At 44.0% G+C, this 22,924-nt stretch overlaps 1 protein-coding gene across 11 annotated transcripts in view; it reads left to right on the plus strand.

Annotated features, from left to right (window-relative positions):
- Positions 1 to 602: 602 nt before the first annotated feature.
- KALRN (kalirin RhoGEF kinase) overlaps positions 603 to 22,924 on the plus strand; it is a 476,294-nt gene continuing 453,972 nt past the window's right edge. For all 11 annotated transcript variants that reach the window (XM_085066971.1, XM_085066977.1, XM_085066972.1 and 8 more), the window contains exon 1: positions 603 to 731. In XM_085066971.1, the coding sequence (XP_084923097.1) occupies positions 659 to 731 (73 nt within the window). In that variant the 5' untranslated portion in view covers positions 603 to 658. The remainder of the gene's footprint in view (positions 732 to 22,924) is intronic.

Raw genomic sequence — 22,924 nt, forward strand, 5'->3', positions numbered from 1 at the left:
CCCCGCGGTTGCTCATCAGAGGGGAGACATGGCAGCGGAGCAGCCCGGGGATGCACAGCGATACGGTTGCGGAGCGCACAAGGGTAGGGAATAAAAAAAAATTGCCTCCCGGCCCTCGCGGGGCGTCCGTGCCCGCACCTGTGCCCGCCTGCCCCGCCCGGAGCGGCCGCGCCCCGCAGAGGGGCTGCCCCGGCGGCGGGGGGCGCCGCAGCCTCCCCGGTCGGCGCCCGGCCTGGCTCAGGAAGTGCCGGCAGGGAAGCGGCGGGGGCGGCCGCCGGGGGCCGGGCCGGGCTGTCAGCGCGGCGAGGGGCAGCGGCGGCGGCGAGGGGAGCGGAGCGGAGCGGAGCAGGTCGGAACAATAGCGGGCGGAGGGGAGGGGGCCGGCGGCGGCGAGGCTCGGCACCGGCACCCCGCCCCGACCGCACCGCCCAGCGCACCCGGGGGCAGCGCAGCCCAGCCCCGGGGCAGCCGCCCCGCAGGCACCGCGGAAGGGATGATCCGAGGGGCGCTCGCTTGGGCTCGCAGCTGAACGCGCCTCCATCCCTCCCTCCCTCCTCTTCTCCCTCCCTCTTTTTCTCTCTCTCTCTCTCGGCTCTCCTCCTCCCTAACTCACTGGATATTACCAGCCGCCGGGCTCGCCGCCGCGTCTCCCCCAGCCATGAATCCCGCCGAAGGGGCGGCGGAGGAAGGCGCTGTCCCTGACTCCGAGGTGGATGCTTTCTTCCGAACAGGTAGGGGAGACGCGGGGAAGGGGCCAGGGGAAGCGCCGGGCCCTGCCTCCGCCGTGGGATGCGGAGCTGACGGCTGCGGCGCGGGCACCGCCGGCAGCGGAGCCGCGGGGAGAAGAGGGGATGGAGGGAGTCCCCGCCTAGCCTCCTCGCTTTGTCCACCGCAGCCCCTTGTTGCGCCCATGCCCCTGTCGCCCCTCCCGCCCCCGGGAGGATGCTACCGCGGGGCTGCGCTCCCACCGCCTCGGGAGAGGACTGGCCAGGCCCCCGCCCCAAGCAGGCACAAAAGCCCCGCGGGGATGCTCGGGGAGAGCTGCCGCGTTGTCACCCCCGCGGGAAGCGGCGCCGGCTGGGCCCCGCCGGGCCCCCGCCCCGGGCGGCGGCGGCCACCCGGGTACCGGCTGGTATTTGGAAGCGGAGCTGGCTGCCTGCCCCGCCTGCCCCGCTCCAGCCGGGCGAAGCGCCGGGCGCTACTCCTGTCGCCCTCGGGTGGGCAGTGAGTGAGCGCAGAGGCGCTCTGGGCAGCGCTCGCCCGCAGCCCCGCTACGGGCTGGGGATGCTGACCTAGAGAAGACGGGCTCGCTAAGTAGCTCAGGACTGGGTGAGAGCCCTGTGTTTCACTCTCCCGATTCAGAGGATGCTGAAGTGCAGCCAAAGTGTAGCTGGACTACAGCAGAGCGCAGGGGGTCTTTGCTAATGAAGCAGTGGTTAATTAAGTTCTGTGGGCAATAGGTACGTGTTGGGGTCCCCACTGCATCACCCGTTTGAGAGGTGGTGTTTGTGTGGAGCCCCCAGCTCTGAAACACGGCTTTGCATAGGATGAGCATCTCAACTGAAGCAACTTGTGGTCTGCATGACACACACCCCCTTCTCCCTCCCCCCCGTCAAAATCTTAAGAAAGTTTTATAACCTTCTTGGTAGATTTTTAATTAAAAATTGTAAAGGATTAAGTACTTGTTTCATAAGGAGATTGACCCTTTTGGGCTAGGACTGACACTGCCACAGCTGTTTGTCAAGACTCTGCTTTTCAGCTGTTTTCCTCCTTCTACCTGCTCATTAGCTACATACAATGCTTAGAGCTCCAGCTACAAAAAAGCGATTATGTAATCACCAAAACTTTAAAGAAGTAAAATCCTGAAGGCCTGCAGCAGCTCCTATGCTATGGTAGACTGCACCCCATTTATGTGAAAACCCTTTGATCTAGAGGATAAGTCTAATAAGGTCTGGCTGTGTGTATCTTATGATCCACAAGTCATTAAGCCATGGGATATTTGCCTGTTGATAACCTACCTGGTTACAAGATAATTTCCTAAGTCTCAACAATGACAGATTTGTTAGAAAAAAGAAAAGAAAAATAACTGACCAATTTTCCTTTTAAAAGGAATGTGTTAATTAAGGTTCCCCCCTACCTTTTCACTCTCTCCCGTCCTTCACCCAAAGCTGAATCATTTCTCTGTGACACTGCCTTCTCAACATAAGCATGTTAGCAGAATTGAATTTGGAGAGCATCAAATCTGTCTAGCTTATATAAAAAAGTATTCCTAAATGAGAGAAAAGCACAGGGAGCCATGTGACTAGACATTTCTCCCAAGCTGCCTCCTTCACCTGAAATTTCACCTGTAGATCCATGAATACACTTGTAACCTGCATTATACATTTAGCCCAGAGATTTCAGAGAGTCTCCTAACACTTCTGTTTCTTGAGGAATTAAATTACAGGAACCTGGCCAAAGTCCTATTCTTGCACTGAAGCATGTATGCATAGGCCATCCCTTACGGTTGTCTGTTTCACCTTAACCTTCATCGAAGAAGATGGCAAAATTTGTTTCTGCAAAAAGATGAAAAATTATGTGGAAAACCCCCCCCCCAGACTATTAGCAATTAATTTTGGCTGTCTGCTATTAGAGTGGCCTGGCAACATCCCTGAGAAAGGGGGAAAGCAGGAGAACATGTATGACTTGTGTGAAATGACAGTGTTGGTTCTCTGTGTTGTTTGGGGCTCTTTCACTTGTGGGGTTTGTATGCTGCTGCTGTGCCTGTGTGAAGTTGGGTTTAATGGATGGCAGAGAGAACAGCTGATGTGGGGCTTGGGAGAATGATTGTAGCCAGGACACAACTTACTCCCACACCTCTCAGGCTGACAGTAGCAATCCTGGCTTAGTAAAGACTGTGAGATGGGGTCTGATTTGTAACAGCTACAGAGACCTGCATTGACTTAGCATTCTTTTTCCCTTGATACTATGTTTTTTTTCTTTTATACCTTGTCCTGACTTGCAATCTTGGATTTGGAAAGCATAACCATTGTGTTACATGCTCACTTCAAATAAAAAATGAATCTATATGGTTTAAAGATTATCTGCTCTAATAACACGACCGTATACTAAACAGGTTAAACTCCTCCCAAATTCACAGTTATCACATAGAAAAGCATGAACTCATCATTCTCTGTTAAAAAAAAATCGGAGTTGAAGCAACTAAACCTCTCTCAGAGGCTTTTATCAACCAGCTGGGCTTTGCACTGAGCCGGGAGGATCGATAGGCTGCTCCCTGGTACCGGCAGAGGAGGCTGAGGCTGGGAGTGGCGCCGCTCGCAGAGCAGCTCCCCCAGCAGCACCCAAACACTCGAGGTACCGCTCCCTTAGCAGCTCCCTGAGAGAGCTGGTTTCTGAGCTGTACAGAGAAAATCAAACTGGAGAAATTAACGTGGGGTAATAAAGGAAGATCTGTTCTGGTGCTTACAGTGATGAGAACTAGGAATGACTTCTAAGAAAAGGGTGGATTTAACAACGGTGTAGTTGATGCTGGCAGTCAGTTAAAACCTCCCTGGAGTCAGGCTGGGAAGGGACTATTCTAATTTTCACCATCAGATAAATGCAGTAAGAAATTCAGGAATTCTCTTTTAGAGAATCAATCCCATGTAATTGGGATAAAAATTAACAGGCAGAGGGACATGAAGGGCAGAAATTACTACTGCAGTCTCCAGCTCTGATTTCTAGGATAACACCATCTGCTGAATTGTAGCAGCAATTTCTGCATAATGTCTATCGCTTCTGTTTGAGCTTATGTTTGAGTAAAAAACCTAATCTATGCCTAGGTATGCCTTACCAAGTTTCTTATGTCTAATTTTTTGACAGGTAAAATATGGCCAAGTTCTCTGGAACTCTTAATAGTCTGAATTAAATGTGTACTGAAAATGTTTTTATTGCATGGAATAGAATCCAAATACTTACAGTTTGAAACATAAAGTAAGCCACTTTGCAAAGTGTACAAATAAGAGATATCCCTTGAACACAGGCACAGAGAGAAAGCTTTAGCTTCTTGGTTAAGCTGCAATAATTTCTGCAGTGTGTTTTGGAAACAGGGGTGAAATACATAAGGAAATCCTGTTTCCAAAACTTTAAATATTTATAGAGGTCAGTGACAGAACAATTTAGCAAACTACCAATTACTAGCAAAAGTAGTCATCAATATTTCTTATGCAGCAGCAGGTACAGTTTTATTTTCTAGTTTATTTTTCTGGCACTTTAAGTATAACGTTGATTATGTCTGATATGAAGATCCCGACTTTGTCATTGATACTTCCTGTGAGTGAGTTGAAAACTGATGTTGATCCATCTCCTTTGGATGTGATGAATTATTCTGTTTGCTCTCTGCTTTTCAGCCAGCTATACTTCTAGTGTTGTTCATTTGTGCACAAGTGACTGGCAGTTCTGCTCTTAAGTAACTTTAAAATGATTGGCATTGGCCAGGCTGTTTGATCAAAAGATGTGCTTGAAATGATGTCAGCAGAGAAGTGCTCCTTGAGGTTGATGGACTCAAGTGTCTCCTTGTAGAGCAGGTAAATTGATTCAATAGAGTTGTCTCTAGGGGTGAGGTGTTTGTGTGATGCCTGGCTTCCTTGAGACTTTATCATTCATAGGCCTTAGCCTGGTCTGGTAAGGTGTGCTGCTAAAGGACGTGCTGTTGCAGAAAATACTGTCAAGTCTGTCCTTCCACTTGGAAAGCTCTTGTGTTCTTTAAGGTGATGCTTTTAATAAAATCTGTACCACTCTCTGGAGGCTTTGACCTCTCACTCTGTCAGGAATATGAGTTTTGTTATTTTCTTTCTTTGTTGTCTAATGTAGGTTGTTTTTATTTTTCCAGTGCGGTTGACATGGGGGAGGAGGACAGTTGTTCCACTACAGGTGGGAACACTGGTTCCCCCAAGCCTCCCCAGTGTATGGGGAAGGCTGTGTGGCTCTGCCCTGTGGTTGTTCCATCTCCTCCACCTCAGGGCTCTCTGAGGCAGATCTGCTAGTTCCATGTAGACATGGGAAAGCACATATAGGTGAAGCAAGAGGTCTTGGCAGGAATGATTGTCCTCTTCCCCCTCTTGCCATGCAGATGCTGCTGAGAAATGGGGCAAAAACTGCTGGATTGAGGGGTCTTGTGACAAAAAAAAAGGATCTCTTTTTGTCTGGTGCTGGAAGGGAGCAATTTAAATGAGTGATTTATGTTCAGAGGAGCATTTCTTTCCCATACGACTTTCTTCCTTCTCTCTCAGAAGTATGTACAGGGCAAAAGGGATGATATATCTGATAGTTATTTACAACGTGCCTATTCTGGATGAGATTGCATTGTGTTATAGGCCAGTAGGAAGATACTTATATGTATATTAACTCAATTAAAGTTGAACATAATTCCTTCCAAAGGAAGAGGCCTTTCACACACAGCTACTCTTCAGAGCTCATCTGTATTGAAGTTCACAATCCTTTATTTCTAGCACAAGGTGCAATAGGGAGCATAAGCTTAGAGCAAAGACATTAGTAAAGTGCACAGGCACTGTAACAAAGCTTGATATGGCACCTACAAAAGTTATGGTGGGGAACCTGTTCTCTACACTGTGTTTTTGGGTTGAAACTCTGAAAGAAGAAAAGAATCCTGAAGTCATCGCAGAAATGGAACCCTCCTAGTGCTTGTGTAGACCATTTTACATGTGGAATCAGATGGCCGTGTGTGTCTTGGAATGATGAGTGGCATTGATACAAGGGAGTATCCAGCCTGGCCAGGCAAATATAACTATTTCTCTTTCCTGCCACCTGCCTCCCATACTGTATTTTATCAAGTCCCATAATAATAACCTGCTGGGGAATGGTTTTAAAAGTGGGAGTGGCTTTGATGAGTTTGGTGGATTTTCTTTGCTGTAACTTCCAGGCACACCCCCATGGTAAGAGCCTTTTAGGGAGTCCTCTGGCTGCACAGGTGCTCTGGGCCTCTTGAAGGCTGGAAATGAAGTATTCTGTTGTTTCAGCTGCTGTGACCTTATGGTCTCTGGAAAGGCTGATTATGGATGTATAGCAGCTTTATTGCTCCATGGTGACATGTACCATACAGTACCCAGTGGTATTTTAAGTACTTCATAGTTACATCAAAGAAAATACTTATGGAGTATTAGGCCTTATAAACCCATAGTCCTGTGCCTTTTACGGGTGGAACTTAAAGTCATGAAACGACTTAGAGGTATCTGTGCTTTTGTTTGATTTGGACTGGTGTCCTGCTTTTAATATTTCTTTGGATAAACAACTCCCGTTTTACAGCCTTGCATGGCTCACGCACCCTGTGTTTAACTGAAGGGACTGTGCCACTTGGGGAATTTTGCCTAGAGAATCTGGCAAGAATAACAGTGAATATTCCAATACACGTCTTGCAAAAGAGAGCTGGATATGAAAAGAGAAGTCAAATATGATTGTCTGAATGGAGAGCCTCAAAGTGTAAAGGACTGTAAAAAGAAGAAGTAATAATATTTTGAATTATTTCTTTCCCACTCCCTTCTAGGATGGATTGTGTTACTGCTGTACAGATCCAGAGAACTTCAGAGGAATTGCTTGGGAGTTTTCACAGATGTAACTGAAAACAGAACTTGGCCCAGGCACTGCAATGGCAATCGTAAATCTAGGTTTAAGTCAGTCACCTGTGTGATATGTGGCCTGCAGTGTGTTGAAATGGGATTTAGAGCATTTCATGCTTAGAATGAAGTAACATTTCAGCAAAATATCTACATTTTCATGTTGCATTTCATATTTGGTTCAGAATGACCCTTGTGTTTGAATCCAGGGCAAAGACTTTCCTCTAAGTCATTGTGAAAGTCATTAGCCTGTGTGATTATTGGGGATTCACATTAGTTTCAATTGTTTTTCATTTATTTTATTTTGAGCTATTCAGTGAACATTCAAAGTGATATATTGAAACTTTGTATGTTCAGTTGGAGTGTTAAATACCATTTACAACATTCATTGAAGTTTAAGTAATTTCTGTTACTTAATCAAGAGCTTAGAAGATAATTCTGTTTCTACTTCTAAATATAAATATTCACTTTGTTTGCTCATTTTCATTAATGAGTGCCTAGAAGAAATTGTGGTTTATTGGGGTTCTTTGTCTCATATCAACATGTAGCATTCTTACTAAAATCTAGGAATCTTTTCTGTTTCTTTTAAATTGCACAAAATAGAAACATTCAGGTCCATAGGTCTAATTTGTCGCACTTCTACTTCAAGGCAACAAATTACCTTTAAAACTAAAAATGAAATTCCTGTTTTAGTAACCTCAATTATATGAACGAGCATTTCAGTTTCACTGATGGAACAAAACTACCATAATTAGGCAGACTGTAGTTTTTAGTGTAAGGTCACATCATGCTTTGCTGAGAATAATAAGAGGAAATGATCTTCAATTTAACATCTTGGTGACTGGCAGACCAGCTGCTCTGGTCATTTCTTTGAGTGAAGTGGCCTTGGGAGAAAGGGTGAATGTATGTTGTTTGTGAGAGAAATTAAATTAACCTCATTATATAATTAGTACCTATGTAGACACGGTGAAGTTTTCAGGTTTTTGAAACACTTTTTTTGGGTGGGGGAGGGTAGTTTTGATGTGTGGAATTAGCTGTGCTGAAGTGGTAGAAGACCTGCTTTGTCTTTAGCATAGTATTAATAATAAAAACATAACAGGGAACGATTTGACTCCAAGATGTTGCTCTCTTCTGGGGATTGTGACCCTTTCTTTGCCAAGTGACTGCTTGGTGAAGCAGTAAAGGCAGCAGGTCAGCCATGCTCCAGTGCAACTGCGATAGAAAGGGTGGTTGTTGGCTCGGGTTGGTTTGTTACCTGAAATCAGAAAATATCTATATCTCTCTCACCCCATATATATAAATATATATATATATATATATATATATATATCTCAAAAAGCGCTTTGCATAGGTTCCCCGGTAATATCAGTGCTGCTGGCATGGTTCCTGGCTCCTGGAGCGTACCCTGGCGCTCCCGCTGTTTTAGTGGCAACTGGCAGCCTACTTAGGGAGCAGCATCGTCAGCTGGAAACAATAGTGTCTGATTCTTGTTTGTCAGCAGGGACAATAGCCCCGCTGATGGGCTGCGGAGGAGGAGAGGGGGCTTCCTTTGTATGGCAGTGCGGGCATGGCAGATGGCTAATTGGACATGATAAACCACGGGGGCAATGGGGAAGAAAAAGGAGATCTGCAGGGATTATAGCCATGTATCTCCCACACTACGGAAAAAATGTATTTAAAAGATGTTATCAACTTTAGTGCTTTACCATGAATATATCATTCAGTAATGAAGAAGGAGGACATCCTAACTAAAGTCTTTCCTTGGCTGAAGTCTGCTTTATTAGCTGGAAACAAATCCTGTTACTGTGTGGGAAGGTAAGCGAATGCATGGCCCCCAGAGGCTCTGGCATGGCACTTAGGAAAATTAGCAGTGGGTATTTTTCACTGGTCTTGTAAGTCAATGTCAGACTGTTATGCCAAACAGCATCCAAGCTGAACACAAAGAGCTTTGCCAGCTGTGTTTGTCAGGAGTGGAAAGTTATGAGCTACCATGGCTTGATGAGAAGAGATGTTCCCCAGTGTTGGAGCATTGAAAATCTAAGCTGATTATCCAAGATGGAACTTATTTATTTAAATGTATTTTCTTGGTCTTATTAGAGTGTGCACTATGAGGCCAAAGCCTGAGACTCTTGCACAAACAAAGTTCTGCTTATTTAAAACAGTTTCTTGAAAAACAGAATTAAAGCCTTGAGGTTAGGTCTGTAAAAATGATCAGAGGAGTTGGACAGCTGTCCTATGAGGAAAGGCTGAGAGAGGTGGGGTTTTTTAGCCTGGAGAAGAGAAGGCTCAGAAAAAGGTGGAGTTTTTCAGCCTGGAGAAGAGAAGGCTTAGAAAAGGATCAGTTCCAGTAAGACAGGAATCATCATTTTTAAAGTAAAAGAGAGTAGGCTCAGACCAGAGATAAGGAAGAAATTTTTTACGATGAGGATGACAAAATGCTTGAACAGTTTGCCCAGAGAAGTTCTGGATGCTCTATCCCTGGAAGCCTGGTGAGTAATTTGAGGCAGTGGAAGATGTCCCTACCTGTGGCAGGGGGATTGGACAAGATGACCTTTAAAGGTCCCTTCCAATCCAAACTGTTCTATGATTCTAAAGTATCCCAGGTAGTTTTGGTATGAGATGTGTAGGCTTAGGTGACAGCTTCAAGCTGTGGGCTGTAAGTCCAAAGTTGTGTCCACAGCCTGGTAACAGAAATCAGAAGTTCATCCCAGTAAATTGGATTGATTTTAATTCCCATTTTTCCTCTTGCCACCCTCTTCCTCCCCCCAACAAGTTAAACGGCAAAAGAAGGCACACCACAATTTTGGGAGTAACTCCACAGAGAAGCTGTAAGAATTAAGGCCAAAAGGGGGGGTCACAAGCACTGGTGGCTGCTGCAGTGAGCAGCAGTCAAGTCATTGCTGGCTGTAATTCCCTGTTTTGTAAAATGGTATCAAGTGCCTCGAATACTTTGCTATTTTAGTGTCTCCCATAATAATAATGTTATGGCATATAACAGATACATTTAAATTGTAGTAAAAATAAATCTCCAAGAGGTCAAAAATAATAGCTAGCAAGATATACGCAGTTCTCTGTGGACGCAGATTTACTTTCTGTGGAAATATCTGGACTGTGTTTCTCTTCCACTGTTTACTACTGTCTTTTCCCACGGGACGAGTTTAGTGGAGACTCCAGATGAAAACTTTCAGCAAGTTGCCTTTGGTTTTTAGCAGGCCATTCAAGTGCTGTACCTCAGTCTGCACAGCTTTTGAAGCTGTAGGTTCTTGAGAGTATTTGAAAGATTGTGAGTGAATGCAATAAAACTTCCAACTGAGCTGTCCTCCTATAGCACCTATCATATTGTCATAATGCTATGCTGGTTCTCTACCAGGATTTATTATTTATATTGCCATCTCAGTGACTGAATAGTTCCTTCGGAAGCAGATGCTGTGGGAACACTGAACAAAGAGATGATCCTTGACATTGAACACTTAGGATAAAAGCTGTCAAGTGGACTCTGAATTAATTTAACCAAATATTCATATTTTGCTTTTGTTTTTAAACACTTCTGAAGGACAAGCCTGAGGAGTTATGGAGTCAAGCCCTGGGTGCAGAGCAGAAGGAATGGCTGAGAATAAGATGCAGAAGAAAGACAGGGAAGAAATGAGAAAACTGTAGGGAAAGTATGGAAGAATGCCATAAAGTTACCTAACAGAGCACTTCAGAACTGGAGGGCACTTGGCTGAGAAAGGGATCACAGCCTGCATCCTCTGTGGAAGGGAAGCAGATGATGTCAGTGTAGGGAAGGTCAGAAGCCAGAGGAAATCACAGAAATGAGACAATAAGAGGTTTGATTGGAGTTGTAGCTTTTGGTTTAGAAAGCCAAAGGTAGGTTTTCTGACATGCTAGAGAAAAAAATGGAAAGATTGCCTACATACATAGTGAAAGGAAGGAACAGGCAGAACATTTGCATGTTCCATGCTCAGACTGGGTAAGGCAGCCATAAGAACTATTGAGGCAAAACACAGGAAAAACAGCAAGATTTTCTCTTCTAGATGTCCCTCACCATTGAAGACTGTTATTATCACACTGCAGTCTTTTAATAGTGGTACACCAGATGCCTGCCTTGCTTTGATGCTGTGAAGAGAAGGCGTTTCCATATGAAGCAAAGACACAGAGCCAAAATCTTGTGTGTTCTGTTTCATGTTTAATGCCTCTTATTCACAGAAATATGTCATGGAGAGCTGACCTCCTTGGATCTGACTGCCACTCTGTTCGCAGCAATTTAACTTTCCTGCTCTGCTTTTCTGTGCCAAGGCAGAGAGTTCAGGACTGATGCTAATTGAGTCAGTCTGAAGCATTCAGATAAATTTAGTCTGAAGGAGAAAGTCAGGCCTACCGGGTAAATAGTAATGATCTTGTGAGCTTCGAGGACTTAGATCTAAGGTGTGCGAATCTCCTGTTAACAGCTTGCTCCTGTTCAACTCAGTCCTGCTCAAAAGTTAGCTGCAATGTTAAATAGATCAGCTATCTCTTACAGATTCCTGCTAGTCTGTAATCTGTCTGCTGCTTCAGGTTATTTATCAAGACCCTTATGAGACCATCTTGAATTATTTGAGACAGGAGAAAGTTTTAAACAGTGTCTTGGTTTAAAACACCTCTCATGCTAAAACTGGAGGGGAAACCCTGTTGTTTGGATGAGTTTAAATCATATGAGACCGATCTACGTAGTAATGGGAGTTTGTAAAAATGACACTTCCAATCCTTATAATGGTTTTTTTTTTTTGGGGGGGGGGTTTTGTTTTGGTTTTTTTTTAGAAGCTGATTGTCTTTATCATTGAGCTGTGCAGTAAGGTGTTACTGGCAGCTTAGACATGGTTGCTGTGATTGGAATTGATTTCAGTGTTTGTTCCAGCTTCAGCTCCATCATGATGTTTCAGCCTGGGGGGTCTTATGATGCTCATTAGCAATAGTTCAAACCCAATGACTAGTAGGTTCTTTCTCAGGTAGACAGAGGGCAAGTTTCTACAGCATCCACCTCCAAAATCAAGAAGTGCTTCACATACAGCAGGGTGAACAATAATTTCTTGGCTTGACAGCCATCCTCAGCACCTCTTGGTGTGTAGTGGTAATGGAGATAACAGTAATTAGAAATAATACACAGAATTAGTACAGCATTTCAGAACACTCTTTAAAGTTTTGCAGTCTTTGTGTAAAATTGGGAAGTCTCATGTACAAAATGGGGAAAATCAGGAACAAAGCTGAAGTAAGTGGTTTTCTTGAGGTTGTATGGACTTGGTGTCCATGTTGTTCAGAAGCCTGTGTCCTGGTGATGGAGCAAACCCTGACAAAGCACTGAATGGCTTCACCTTCTGTTGGCATGGCATAGGCCAGGAAAAGCACACCAATCCCTTTTTCTTGTAGGATTTTCGAAAGTTCATCCTGAAGTGACAAGTGAAATCAGAGGGATGTGCAAACTCTTGTCTCTTCTTAAACCACTTAGTTTGGGTGCCTATATATGGATGCAGGTGACCTGCTTCAGATAGGTTGTACTTCTTGGCCTTAGTCCTGGAAATGAGATTAACACATCTTGCCTATGTCCACATTAAGAAGTCAAATGGTCTAAAGATTTTTATTACACTTGACCCCATTTTTAAATATACGTAGGTCAGAGCCACAGCTGGTATAAAAAATGGCCCAATGCCAGTGACAGCAGAGGAACTACAGTAATTTACACAGGCAGAAATTTTGGCCCATGTTCAGCTGACGGACTTGTGTGGGAATAGGGCCAAAGAAGACTGGTAGCAGAATAAGGATATTTCCTGTTCAGTGTGTGGAGACATCCACATGATTGTGCTCATCACTGTGGTACCCAAACACTGACAAAAGAAGGCACTTGGCCTCTGGGTCCGTTCCGCTCACTGTCTGGTAAGATACCTGTGCCTTTTTTGTAATGAGTATGCTGCTGTGAAAGCTACATCTATAAAATACTAAATGTAAGAGAGATTTAATGACGTGCTATTAAAAAGTTCCACCTACTAAGAATGCCTTGCTTTCCAGCCTAGGTTTGCTAATATGTTCCATATTTCACAGAGATCTCTCCATGAAGAGTGTGCTGTCAGGAGCCATTTACAGCTCTGATCCTGCGTTGCTGTTGTTTACAAGTGCCAGGTTCCTTTTTGCTGCAGTCAGCCACTCTACCATGAAGTTTATGTTGTGGATGTCTCCTGCGAGCATGTTAGTTACTTGGGGCATGGGAAGGTACTTCCTGACTGGTTCTGTACAGCCAAATTTAATAGAGCTATAACCATAGTATATGATTTCCTTTTCTTGGTCTCATTTAAACTCATACATTTTCCTCTTGGACTATATCTAGCAAATTTAGAACCTGTGAGTTGCTATTCCACATGTTTGTTTAACATGGCATTGTCCAGGGTAGACTAAATACCCATGGCCTTCTTCTGAAGAGCACTGACTGATTGCACACCCTGCCTTCTATTTGCCCAGTAATGTTCTCCATGTAACATGTGAATGAGACAACTGCGGAGACTTCTAATTAGGTGCTACTTCAAAGAGTAATTTTCATACTGACAAACAGAAAGTCAGGTTGCATCTTCCTTTGGGAATATACCGACAAAGGAAAGTTTCCTCTTTGGAAATTACCTTTAGAGACAAAAGCTGTGGGAGGTATAGCACAGGCAGTGATCGCCAGTCTGAGGCCTGTAGAAATTCGTTCGGGAGCTCTCTTCTGCCTGTAAATGCCTGTGGTGGGTTGACCTTGGCTAGTGCCCATCAAGCGACTCTGTCACTCTCCTCTTCAGGCCAGGGGGAAGAAAATAAGATGGAGAATGACTCCTCATGGGTCAAGATAAAAGCAGCTTGATAAAGAAAAAGCCAAGGTTGCACACAGAAGCAAAGGAAAGCCAAATATTTTAATGTCTACTTCCCATGAGCAGGCAACGTACAGCCAATTCCCAAGAAGTAGGGCTTTGGTATGCATAGTGGTTGCTGCAGAAGACAAGAGTCGTAAACAGCAAATGACCCCCTTTCTTCCTCCTTCCTCTTAGCTTTTATTGCTAAGCAAACATCATACAATATAGAATATCCCTTTGGTTTGTTTGGGTCAGCTGTCTGGGCTATGTCCCTCTCAAGACTACTGGTGAGGGAGGGAATGTGGGAGAGACAGTGTTGGTGCTGTGAGAGCTGCTCAGCAGTAGCCAAAACACTGGTGTGTTATCAACACCTGCCTGGCTACCAGTGCAAAGCACAGCACTGTGAGGGCTGCCATGAGCTGCCAGTGTGCCCAGGTAGCCAAGGAGGTCGGTGGCATCCTGGCTTGTATCAGAAATAGCATGGCCAGCAGGACAGGGAAGTGATTAATCCCCTGTACTTGACACTGGTGAGGCACCTCAAATCCTGCATTCAGTTTTGTGCCCCTCATGACAAGAAGTAGCAAACCCATGCCCTGGCTCTGTTTTCTACATGTCCCCAGTCCAAATTGGCCTCCAGTTTGTTGTACTGAATTTCCTCTTGTCCTACTCTGGCACATGCAGTGACCTCTGTTTGCACACAAAGTAGTTGAATGTCAAACAGTCAAGACAGAAACTTTATACAGATTAAACTGAAAGTCTTGAAACTAATGGGATAGCATGGGGGCAGACTAAGGGTGCAATCAGGGCTAAAGTTTTTTGGTTTTGGTTTTTGGTTTTTTTTGGTAAATCTGACATGAAGCTATGTTAGCAGCTGCAGCTAATGACTTCTGGAGAGATCTCCTGGCTCCCTTTTTGCTCTTCCAATCTCTGTGCATATTTTCCCTGAGAACAGTTCCAGGAGCTGCATTAAAACTTCCCTAGACGTTACTTTTCCTTTTGGTGTAAGGACACCTTGGAAACGGTGGCTCAGACAGGAGCTTGAAGCAGTTAGATTCCAGAGGAAACCAACTGTAGCAATCTATTTTTAAAAGGTTATTTTGATGAATTGGATTTTATGACCTGATTTGAACTGGTGTTGAGCACCCATGTGTTATATTGCTGCAGCCTGGACCCACAGGAGTGTCCCTGTGTGCTGTTCTGCAGCTGCAATCCTATCTGCTTTCTGTATCAGACAGTACGAAATTATTCTCTCTGTTCTCAATCCTGCTTGTCCTGTGTGTCAGTAGTGGAAAGCTGCAGATCTTTTGCTGAGGAAAAGGAAACTTGTTACATTGCAGTTTCTTGGCTGTCCTGTTTCCCTTCAAGCAGTGGGAGTCTGGAGTTGGGGCTGTCATCTTTTATGAAACACTATTACGCTTATTTTGACTCTCTTTAAAAAATAATTTAAAAATCCTGTATGACCAAAGATTTTATACAAGAGTTTACATAAGATTCATCCTTAACTTAGTTACACAGTTACAGATATAAGCACTATATTAAGACCTTAAAACACCGAACATCCAGAGCTCTTAACTGCAATGAATGAAATTTGAACAACCTTGATCCAGAAAGCCAGGGGCTGTTGCAGCATCAGTCCCCAAGGCCTTGCCTGGACAGGTCCTTGCACAGCTTCTCTTAAGATCAGTGGCACAGGAGCTTTACTCAGTGGGATTTTGGTGGGCAGCAGCCTGGGCTTGTACTTCCTTGTAGCAGGCATTCAACGTGTAGGAGTGAATATAAACATTGTATTCAGTCTCTTGAAACTGTCTCGGTATTTCTGTAATTTCTATTTGTATAATTCTACACAAATTCAGTTGTGCTGAACTTGAGTTGATTCTCAATCCAGGAACAAATGGGAAAGCTGTAATGGATGGCTTTGGATTAGGTATTGATGCTCAAGAAAGCTGTCTAAGTGACACACTTTTACACATGGATAAGTAAATGAATATGTTAATTTGTAAGTTTAGGACTTGTCATGGAGGTTTTTATCATACTGAAGTCCTGCTGAGACTCTGCTGACAAATGGGATTTTTGGATAGAAAACCTCCATGGATGAGTAGGTACTAATGGCTCTGTTGTTGGCACCCATCCATTTGAGGCCCTAAGTGGCACTTAGATATTAGAAGTGCCCTTTTTTTGAAGTCAGGGCTTGAGGTTCACAGTTTTGAAGTTGTTGGTGCAAATAACGCATTCCATGAGCAATTTCTGGAAAGGAAGGCTGCATTTATGTGTCTTGCCCAGATTCCTCTTGGGGTAGCTATATTCTTCTGTTGCTTTTCCACGTTTCTTCTCTGAGGTTATGCTTTGCAGTGCTGGTGTGCATGAGTAGTTGCTGAATTTGAATTTGAATTGCATTCTTAGCACCTCTGTCTTTGCTTTAGTTAAGGTAAAATAAACACAGTCTCTGGCAGCTGTGTCAGGAACAGCACATGCAGACACCATGTCCAGGCACCCCATCCTTCCCGGCTGCTAGCAGAACCGTCCGGGAACACACGGGCTTCCCCTGCGTCACACCCCAGCCTCTGGGCCGAAAGGAAACCTCCTTGGATCTTCAGCTCTTCCTGTCCAGCTGCACGTGGGCCCAGCACGTCACAGCTCATTGTTTCAGATGGCAAAGTGCGCTGCAGTCTGCAGCACGAGAGATGGAAAATGTTATTTTACAGCGTTATTGTTATTAAAGGAGTCAATTAATGGTTAAGCACCATGTGTTGGTCAGACAGAGCTTCCCTACTTGTGCTGATTGATAAGAGGCTTGTGAGCAAACACCTGCTATGCAAAGAAGGGGAAAGGCAGGCTCTGATTGTCTCCAGCATCCCAAATCAACGGGTGCTTTTTCTGCTGCTGATTGGAATTGAGTTCCCAATATCTCAGCCTTCTTCTGCTGTTTCGTGTGTTGTGTTCTTAGAGGGTTAAATTGTGGTGCAGCAGCTGAATTGCAAGCTCTTCTGACAAGATCTCTCAAGGTTTTGCATCTGTAACTTTCCTTAGGCTCTGTGAGGTAAAGTCTGGCATGCTTTATCTGACAGCTCAATTGATATTTCTATGGGTTTATTTTCCTGGTGTCAGTGGATCCAGGTGCAGCCAGAAACATGCATCCTAAAGTTGTGGGTATCCCCAAGTTCCATTTACAAGTGGCAGTGTTGCAATAGGAATGCCTCAGCAGGCAGGCAGTAAATGAGCGTAAAGCAGTAAGGAGTGTTGCATCCCCGTAAGGTGAAACGGTAGTACTTTTTTGGGTGGGAAACATAATTTGAAGAAGAATCCAGGCTTTTAATTTTATGCATCTCACCTCTTCTGATCTGTCAGACCAGAAAGTTCCTCAATTATTCTTGTTAATCTTAAATATCAGTTATCCCCTTGCTGTGAAAACAGATCCATTGCAGAACAAGGATTTTTTTGCCTTAGAGTAATCCTAAGAGAAAAGATTGCTGCTGTGTAAAGTAAAGCTCTTGGTGTTCTTGTTCTGTGTTCCTCTTGTCATTAAAGCTTCTTGTGTTAGACCGTGAGCAGCCCACATCATCACCGGCTTTCCCTGCTGCTGAAGCCTGCAGTGAGACAGTAATCCTGCATTTACCATCACAGTGTCTTCACATACAGTGTGATTTTTACAAATCTCATATTATGTTTCTCTGCAGGAACAAGAGCAACAGCAAGCCAGCTAAACAGCAGTGTTAGCAGAAGTAAGCAAGTATGATGCCATCTGACAGTGCTGGACAAACAACAAGCTGATTTTTGCCTTTTAATACCAAGGCTGTAGATAAGTTTAGAGGAGAATGTGAAACTCTGGAGATGAAGACCCTAATTCTGTTCTGGCCTAGAGGATGACATTAGACAATTAGTGTTGCTCTGTGCCTCAGTTTCCCTCTGAGAGTTGGGTAATTGGCTGTGGATAAAAAGCCCTGTAAAATAATAGCACTTAAAGCAGTGCATACAACAGTTATAAACACGGAACACTGTCATCATGTCCACTCCATAAATGTGAGGAACTGAGGCAGAAAATGGTTTGCCAAAAGCTATTGATGTAGCTAGGGCAAGAGTCCTCATTAGACCTCTGGAGCTGGTGGCTGCCTGCCCAGCCTGCAAGCTTCTCACTGCTCATGGCCCTCCTGTCCCCAAGTACCACAGCCTTGGGGGAATGCAGAGGACTTTGGTGTGGAGAACAGATTTAGGCTCATTCCTTTCACTTTTCGTGCTGAGTGAATTGGGAAAGTAATAAATAAAATGTTTTTTATCTAGGAAAAAGGTTTTAGAGCTCTCTGTATTTAACAGTTGTCTGCTAAATAGCACAAAGTATGTGGGACAGCATTGTCCTAATTAGTTTTCTGTCAAAATTAACAGCCCTCGAGTTCAGTAGGAACAGATTTAGGCCAACATAGTGTCTTTGAAAAATTCACAGGACTTTTTGAATATGAGTTTGAAGCTTCAACATCAGGGAACCTCCTCTGAGCAGAGCTTTACTCTTTGTATAAAACATTCTCCCTCCTTAAAAGCCCGCGTCTTAGTGTAATTCGAATCCATCTTATTTTAGGGTATATATTTAGTATCCAGCTGATTTTTTCCCTCTAAAGTTCTTGGATAGCAAGTCCACTAGGAAATCTCAGCATTGCCAAACCATTTTAAGACATTTGGAACTTCAATTACCTGCTGAACTCTTAAAAAGTAATTTGGTAATGAAAGCAGTGAATGCATTCTGCAGTGTTTAAGGATTGCTTACAGAGATAAAATGGTTTTGGCTGCAGGACAGATAAATACTTTTATGATGAAGCATATGTGCAACCAGTTTTTCTCCTTTTTTTTTTGAATGAATCTGAAGAGTCTAATCCTTCAGAATATCCCCAAACAAATTTTGGATTACTAGACGCTGTGTTCTTAAATGAAGAGAAACATTTAATATTTTGCACCTAAGGAACATCTTTCATCTTGATGTATTTTACAAAGCCAAATATGTTCAGTCTAACCAAACTTCTGTGAAACAAGAAAATGTAATTTCCCATTTTAGAGCTATGTTAGCCAGCAGCAGGACATGATCTGACTCTCAAGTCAGGCTGGTAGCAGAGATTGCTCGAAGATGATATGCAATGGCAAGCCTGGGTAAGAAACTTGGGTAACAGATTCTTGGAGTCTTTCTATTTTTGACATTGACTCAAATGTGATCCTGGTGCCTCTTGTGGGTGAACAAAAGAAGGGTGTAAAACTGTTTGTCTCCCACTCTGAGTTGCAGATTATTTTTGCAATAAATGGGTCCTTTGGTGAGCTCTGCCCATGCCTGGGGAGCCAGACAAGGGCTCTGGTGTGTGTAAAAGTAGCCACCGTAGAGGAAGATCTGAACTGCCATGCTACCGTACAGGTAACACATCAAGTTTTTCTTGAGGGAGAGAAACTTCTCAGCTCTTTTAGTGTGCTTCCATTTCAAAAGTCACATTTCTGGAGTTAGGTGGCTGAAATAAATACCCATATAGGCCTGGTTTGAGAGGTGATTGAATTACTGTGGGATGCCTGTTTTGGTGTGTGGCTGTGTAGCATTAACAAGTTTATCCTAGTCACCCTAAAATGAAGAATTTAGTTGAAAAATTAAGACCATTAGTATCAGAACTGGGCAGGGTGGTGTGGTGTGTGTATTAAATTGTGATAATGGAATCTGAAGCTCTTTGCTGTGAATCATACCCTAACTTTTTACACTCCATAGTTTATCTGTGACACTAAATGGAGCCTCATTTGCCATTTTTTCTCCCTGAACTACAGTATCTGCAGCTGTGGCCAGATGTGCTAGTTGGCTTGCAGCTGAGCTGGGTTCAAAGGCTTTGAACCCAAACCAGGCTTAGAGTACCTGGGCACTGTCCACACTGCTGGGGGTTGGGATCTGCAAGCTGAGCTGCACATGCAGTCCTTCTCTAACCTAAATCAGTCAAAATGATCTGGGTTAAAGAAAACCCTCCATGCTTTTAAATAGAAAGCCAACCTGGATCATTTTGACACAACCGGGTTAGGGAGCAACTGCGTACAGATATAGCGACAGATTGGAGGGGCAGAACCCAGCTTTGCTGCACCTGAACCCTGAGTGGGACCACAGGCCAAGGAACACTGTTGTGTGTGAGCTCAGGAAGCTGGACTTTTGTCATGTGCAGTAGTCTTGTTTGTAGGAAATCATGAACTAGTCTAAGGTAGAGAAATACAGCTGATGTTTCCCAGTTTTAGCTTCTGATGGCCAGTTTGCTGCCCGATGCCATCTATTGTAGATGTATGTTCCTCCCCAAGGGCCTGATAAGTGGCTGGGTTTTCCCCTAAGGGCAATTTAGAGCAACTTCAAGGTTCTGCTAAACTGTGCATTCTTTCCTGGGCTGTAAGGAAGCTGCTACCCAGGCAGTATTTACTGTAGAACATCAGTAATTTTCAGATATTTATGCACATAACTGACACGAGTGTAGTCTTGACATGAGACATGCTCTGTGCGTTTTCACAGCCTTCTAAAAATGCTGATAAGGGGCAGATACAGCAAGACTTTCTGCAGAAACGGAATGAAAATTCAAGATTTCAGTTCACAGAGAATAGTATGAAAATCTCTTGGGCAAGTTTGTGTGTGTGTGTTTGACATTGGACTTGACAGTGATCTCATTGATTTCTGCTGGGCTCAGACTCAATTACTTTGGTTTAACATCAGTGCATCTGAGAGCAGAGTTAGGCCTGCTGAAAGTATGGATACTTTTTCTTTCCTCTTGGGGAATCTTTTTGCAGTGGTTATGCAGGTCACGTCCACATGCTGTGACCTGTCTGCACAACAAGCCACCACACTCTATCACTTGGATTTAGACATCTCAGATACCTTCAGCCATAAAAAAGTGTTTTCTCACCCTGTCTTCCCTACCCAGGAGATTCAATCCCCTTGTTCCCTAGCACACACTCTGGATTTCTGTGGTCCAGCTCCTCACCAGGGCATTGTGTTCTTGCCATCATGTGACCTGTCCTCTTTCAGTTTCTGGTGGAGGCAACAATAGGAGACTCCTGATTTTGTGTGTAGACTTTTCAGGAGAGTCTATATCTAGTCTATATCTAGAGTCTATATCTATATTTATATCTAGTCTTTATCTAGTCTATATCTTTATACAGAGATCTGTATAAACAAATGGAGGAAGCCCTGTTGCTGGGACGTATGTGGTGCATGGTGGTGAAGAGAGATGGCTGGGCCATTGGATGGGGTGCTCCCCAAACACCAGGGCCCATGTCATTGCCTTCAGTAGTCCCATCTGGTGCATGCTGCAGGTGTGTTGATGATGACTTGTGACAACTTCATGTGCTGTAGCCCTCAGGCTCGTGACAACTGGAAAGAAAAGACTTTCCCTCATTGGCAACTATTTCCAAATGCATTCACAGCACAGCGCAGTGCTTCCTCCAGCTGTCTGAGGCGAAGACTTGACCTCTCCTTGTTTCACCTCTCATGACATTTACTCATAACAAACAGACCTAAATGTTGCAGTATGTTTTTCTGGGTCATTGAATGCATTGTATGCTTGTCCTTCAAAGAAGAAATACAGCATCTTTCATCTCAGCCCATTAGCTTGTTTTTGCTGGTTATATTTTTTTTGTAGTCTTTTAAACCCAGTCATTCTGGGGCCTTGAGGGGAAGCATAAGGCATTTGGACAATACTCTCAGGCACATGGTGTGACTCCTGGGGACGGTGCTGTGCAGGGATGGGAGGTGGACTTGATGAGCCTTGTGGGTCTCCTGATGATTCTGTGATTCTGTCAGTCATTCATATGGGGAGAAATGAATTGATTCATACTGGAAGCATACTTCCTTGTGCACACACTCAAGCAGGGCTCTAGCATGAGGCAAAAGCCATGATCCCAACCCGAAGGGTCAGCTCCAGTGCTGTGCAATCTCTGAGGGGCTGGGATGAAAAATCCCACAGCAGTACTCAGACACCAGTGGGGCTGAGCTGTCCCAAAACAGTCAGGCCTCAGGTGGTTGCATCTGGCAAATCTACAATTTCTCCTGTGTTATGAGCATGTGCTCCCAGCCGAGGTTCTCTTGTCTCCTGCTTGCTGTGTTGTATGCAGAAACAAGTCTACACGCAGCCTACAGGCTGTCTTCAGCATTTTGGAAACCTCTGTGCATGAATGATTTATCTGCACATCTGGAAATGAGCTTGATTGACACAAAAACACAGGAAAAGCTGCATCCCAGATGCTTTTGCTATGATTTGGTTTTGTTTTCTGTGAATACTTGGCATTTGTAGCACTGTCTGGTCTCCTTCAAATCATATACCTGCCTGGAGGCTAAGACTCTCTGAGCTCATGGCTTGAGCTGCAGTTGGCTACCTTCAACCTTAAACACTAGTTTTCTGCAACAACTGTCTTTTATTTGTAGGATTTCAGTCCAATTTCATGGTATGCAGGCTGTTTCATTAACCATTTTACATGCTTTTTCCATGCCATCTCTGCATCCCAGTAGTGCAATGGTCTCCACATAATCTCATCCTGAAAATTTTGGTGGTAACAATAAAAATGTCTGTGTTTATTGATGGTTTCAGGAGAAACCTCTTCAGCTTTTATTGAAAAAAACAAAGTCAGATAATTTGACATGTTTGGACAAAAACACTAATAACTGAAAAATTCTTTTTGAAAACTACTCAGAATATTAGAATAGAAATTATTAGCTAATACATACGGTACATTTTTCAACAAAAATATTACATTTTCTTTGAAAACGTGGGGCACTTTGATTATTTTTCTGGATCAAAGCCATATTTCATAGTGAAAAGAAAGTTTTGCTGAAAATTCCTTGTTCTGCCCTACTCCTCCAACTTGTTCCTTAAGCACCTCCTAAAAAATCACTCTGTTTGCATCACCAGTAAACTACCATGTTTTAATACTCTTGTTCAAAATGAGGTTTGATAACATATTAACAAACAAACAAACAAGCAGGCAAGCCCATGACCTGCATGTGCCAGAGTTAATGGAGCTGTCAGCTCTGTTGGTGCCATGGTGATTGATGGGTGCTCTGATGGAGTGGCCTCTTCCCTGTCTTTCTGTCTTGTCTGCATGTTAATGTCTCCACTCACTGAATAATGATGCACTTTAATACAGATTTGTCTTATCTTTGTTTCTGAGCACTGGCAGGACTGAGGTTATGTCAGTGTTTCTTTCAAGCACCTGTCATGCTTCTGGCCAGGAGGAATTTACCTGGAGATGAGAATGCCCTTGCTTTGTGGGAGCACCAACCAGTAAAACCAGCTGCCAGGTTGTATTTCAGTGAATCTGCAGGTTGGGTACTAGGGGTAGATGAGGTCCTTACCTTGGAGTATATGGGATTGCATGGATGTACATGGATATTCCTGGCATCTTGGGGTGGTTTCAGTGTGACAGAGGTGTGGGTTTGAGGGCATGAGGAGCAACGGGCTGTTGGTGGGCTTTTTGCAGGAGTTT

This window comes from Lichenostomus cassidix, chromosome 7 (assembly GCF_008360975.1).
Source record: "Lichenostomus cassidix isolate B80296 chromosome 7, HeHo_3.0, whole genome shotgun sequence".
Lineage (NCBI taxonomy): Eukaryota > Metazoa > Chordata > Aves > Passeriformes > Meliphagidae > Lichenostomus > Lichenostomus cassidix.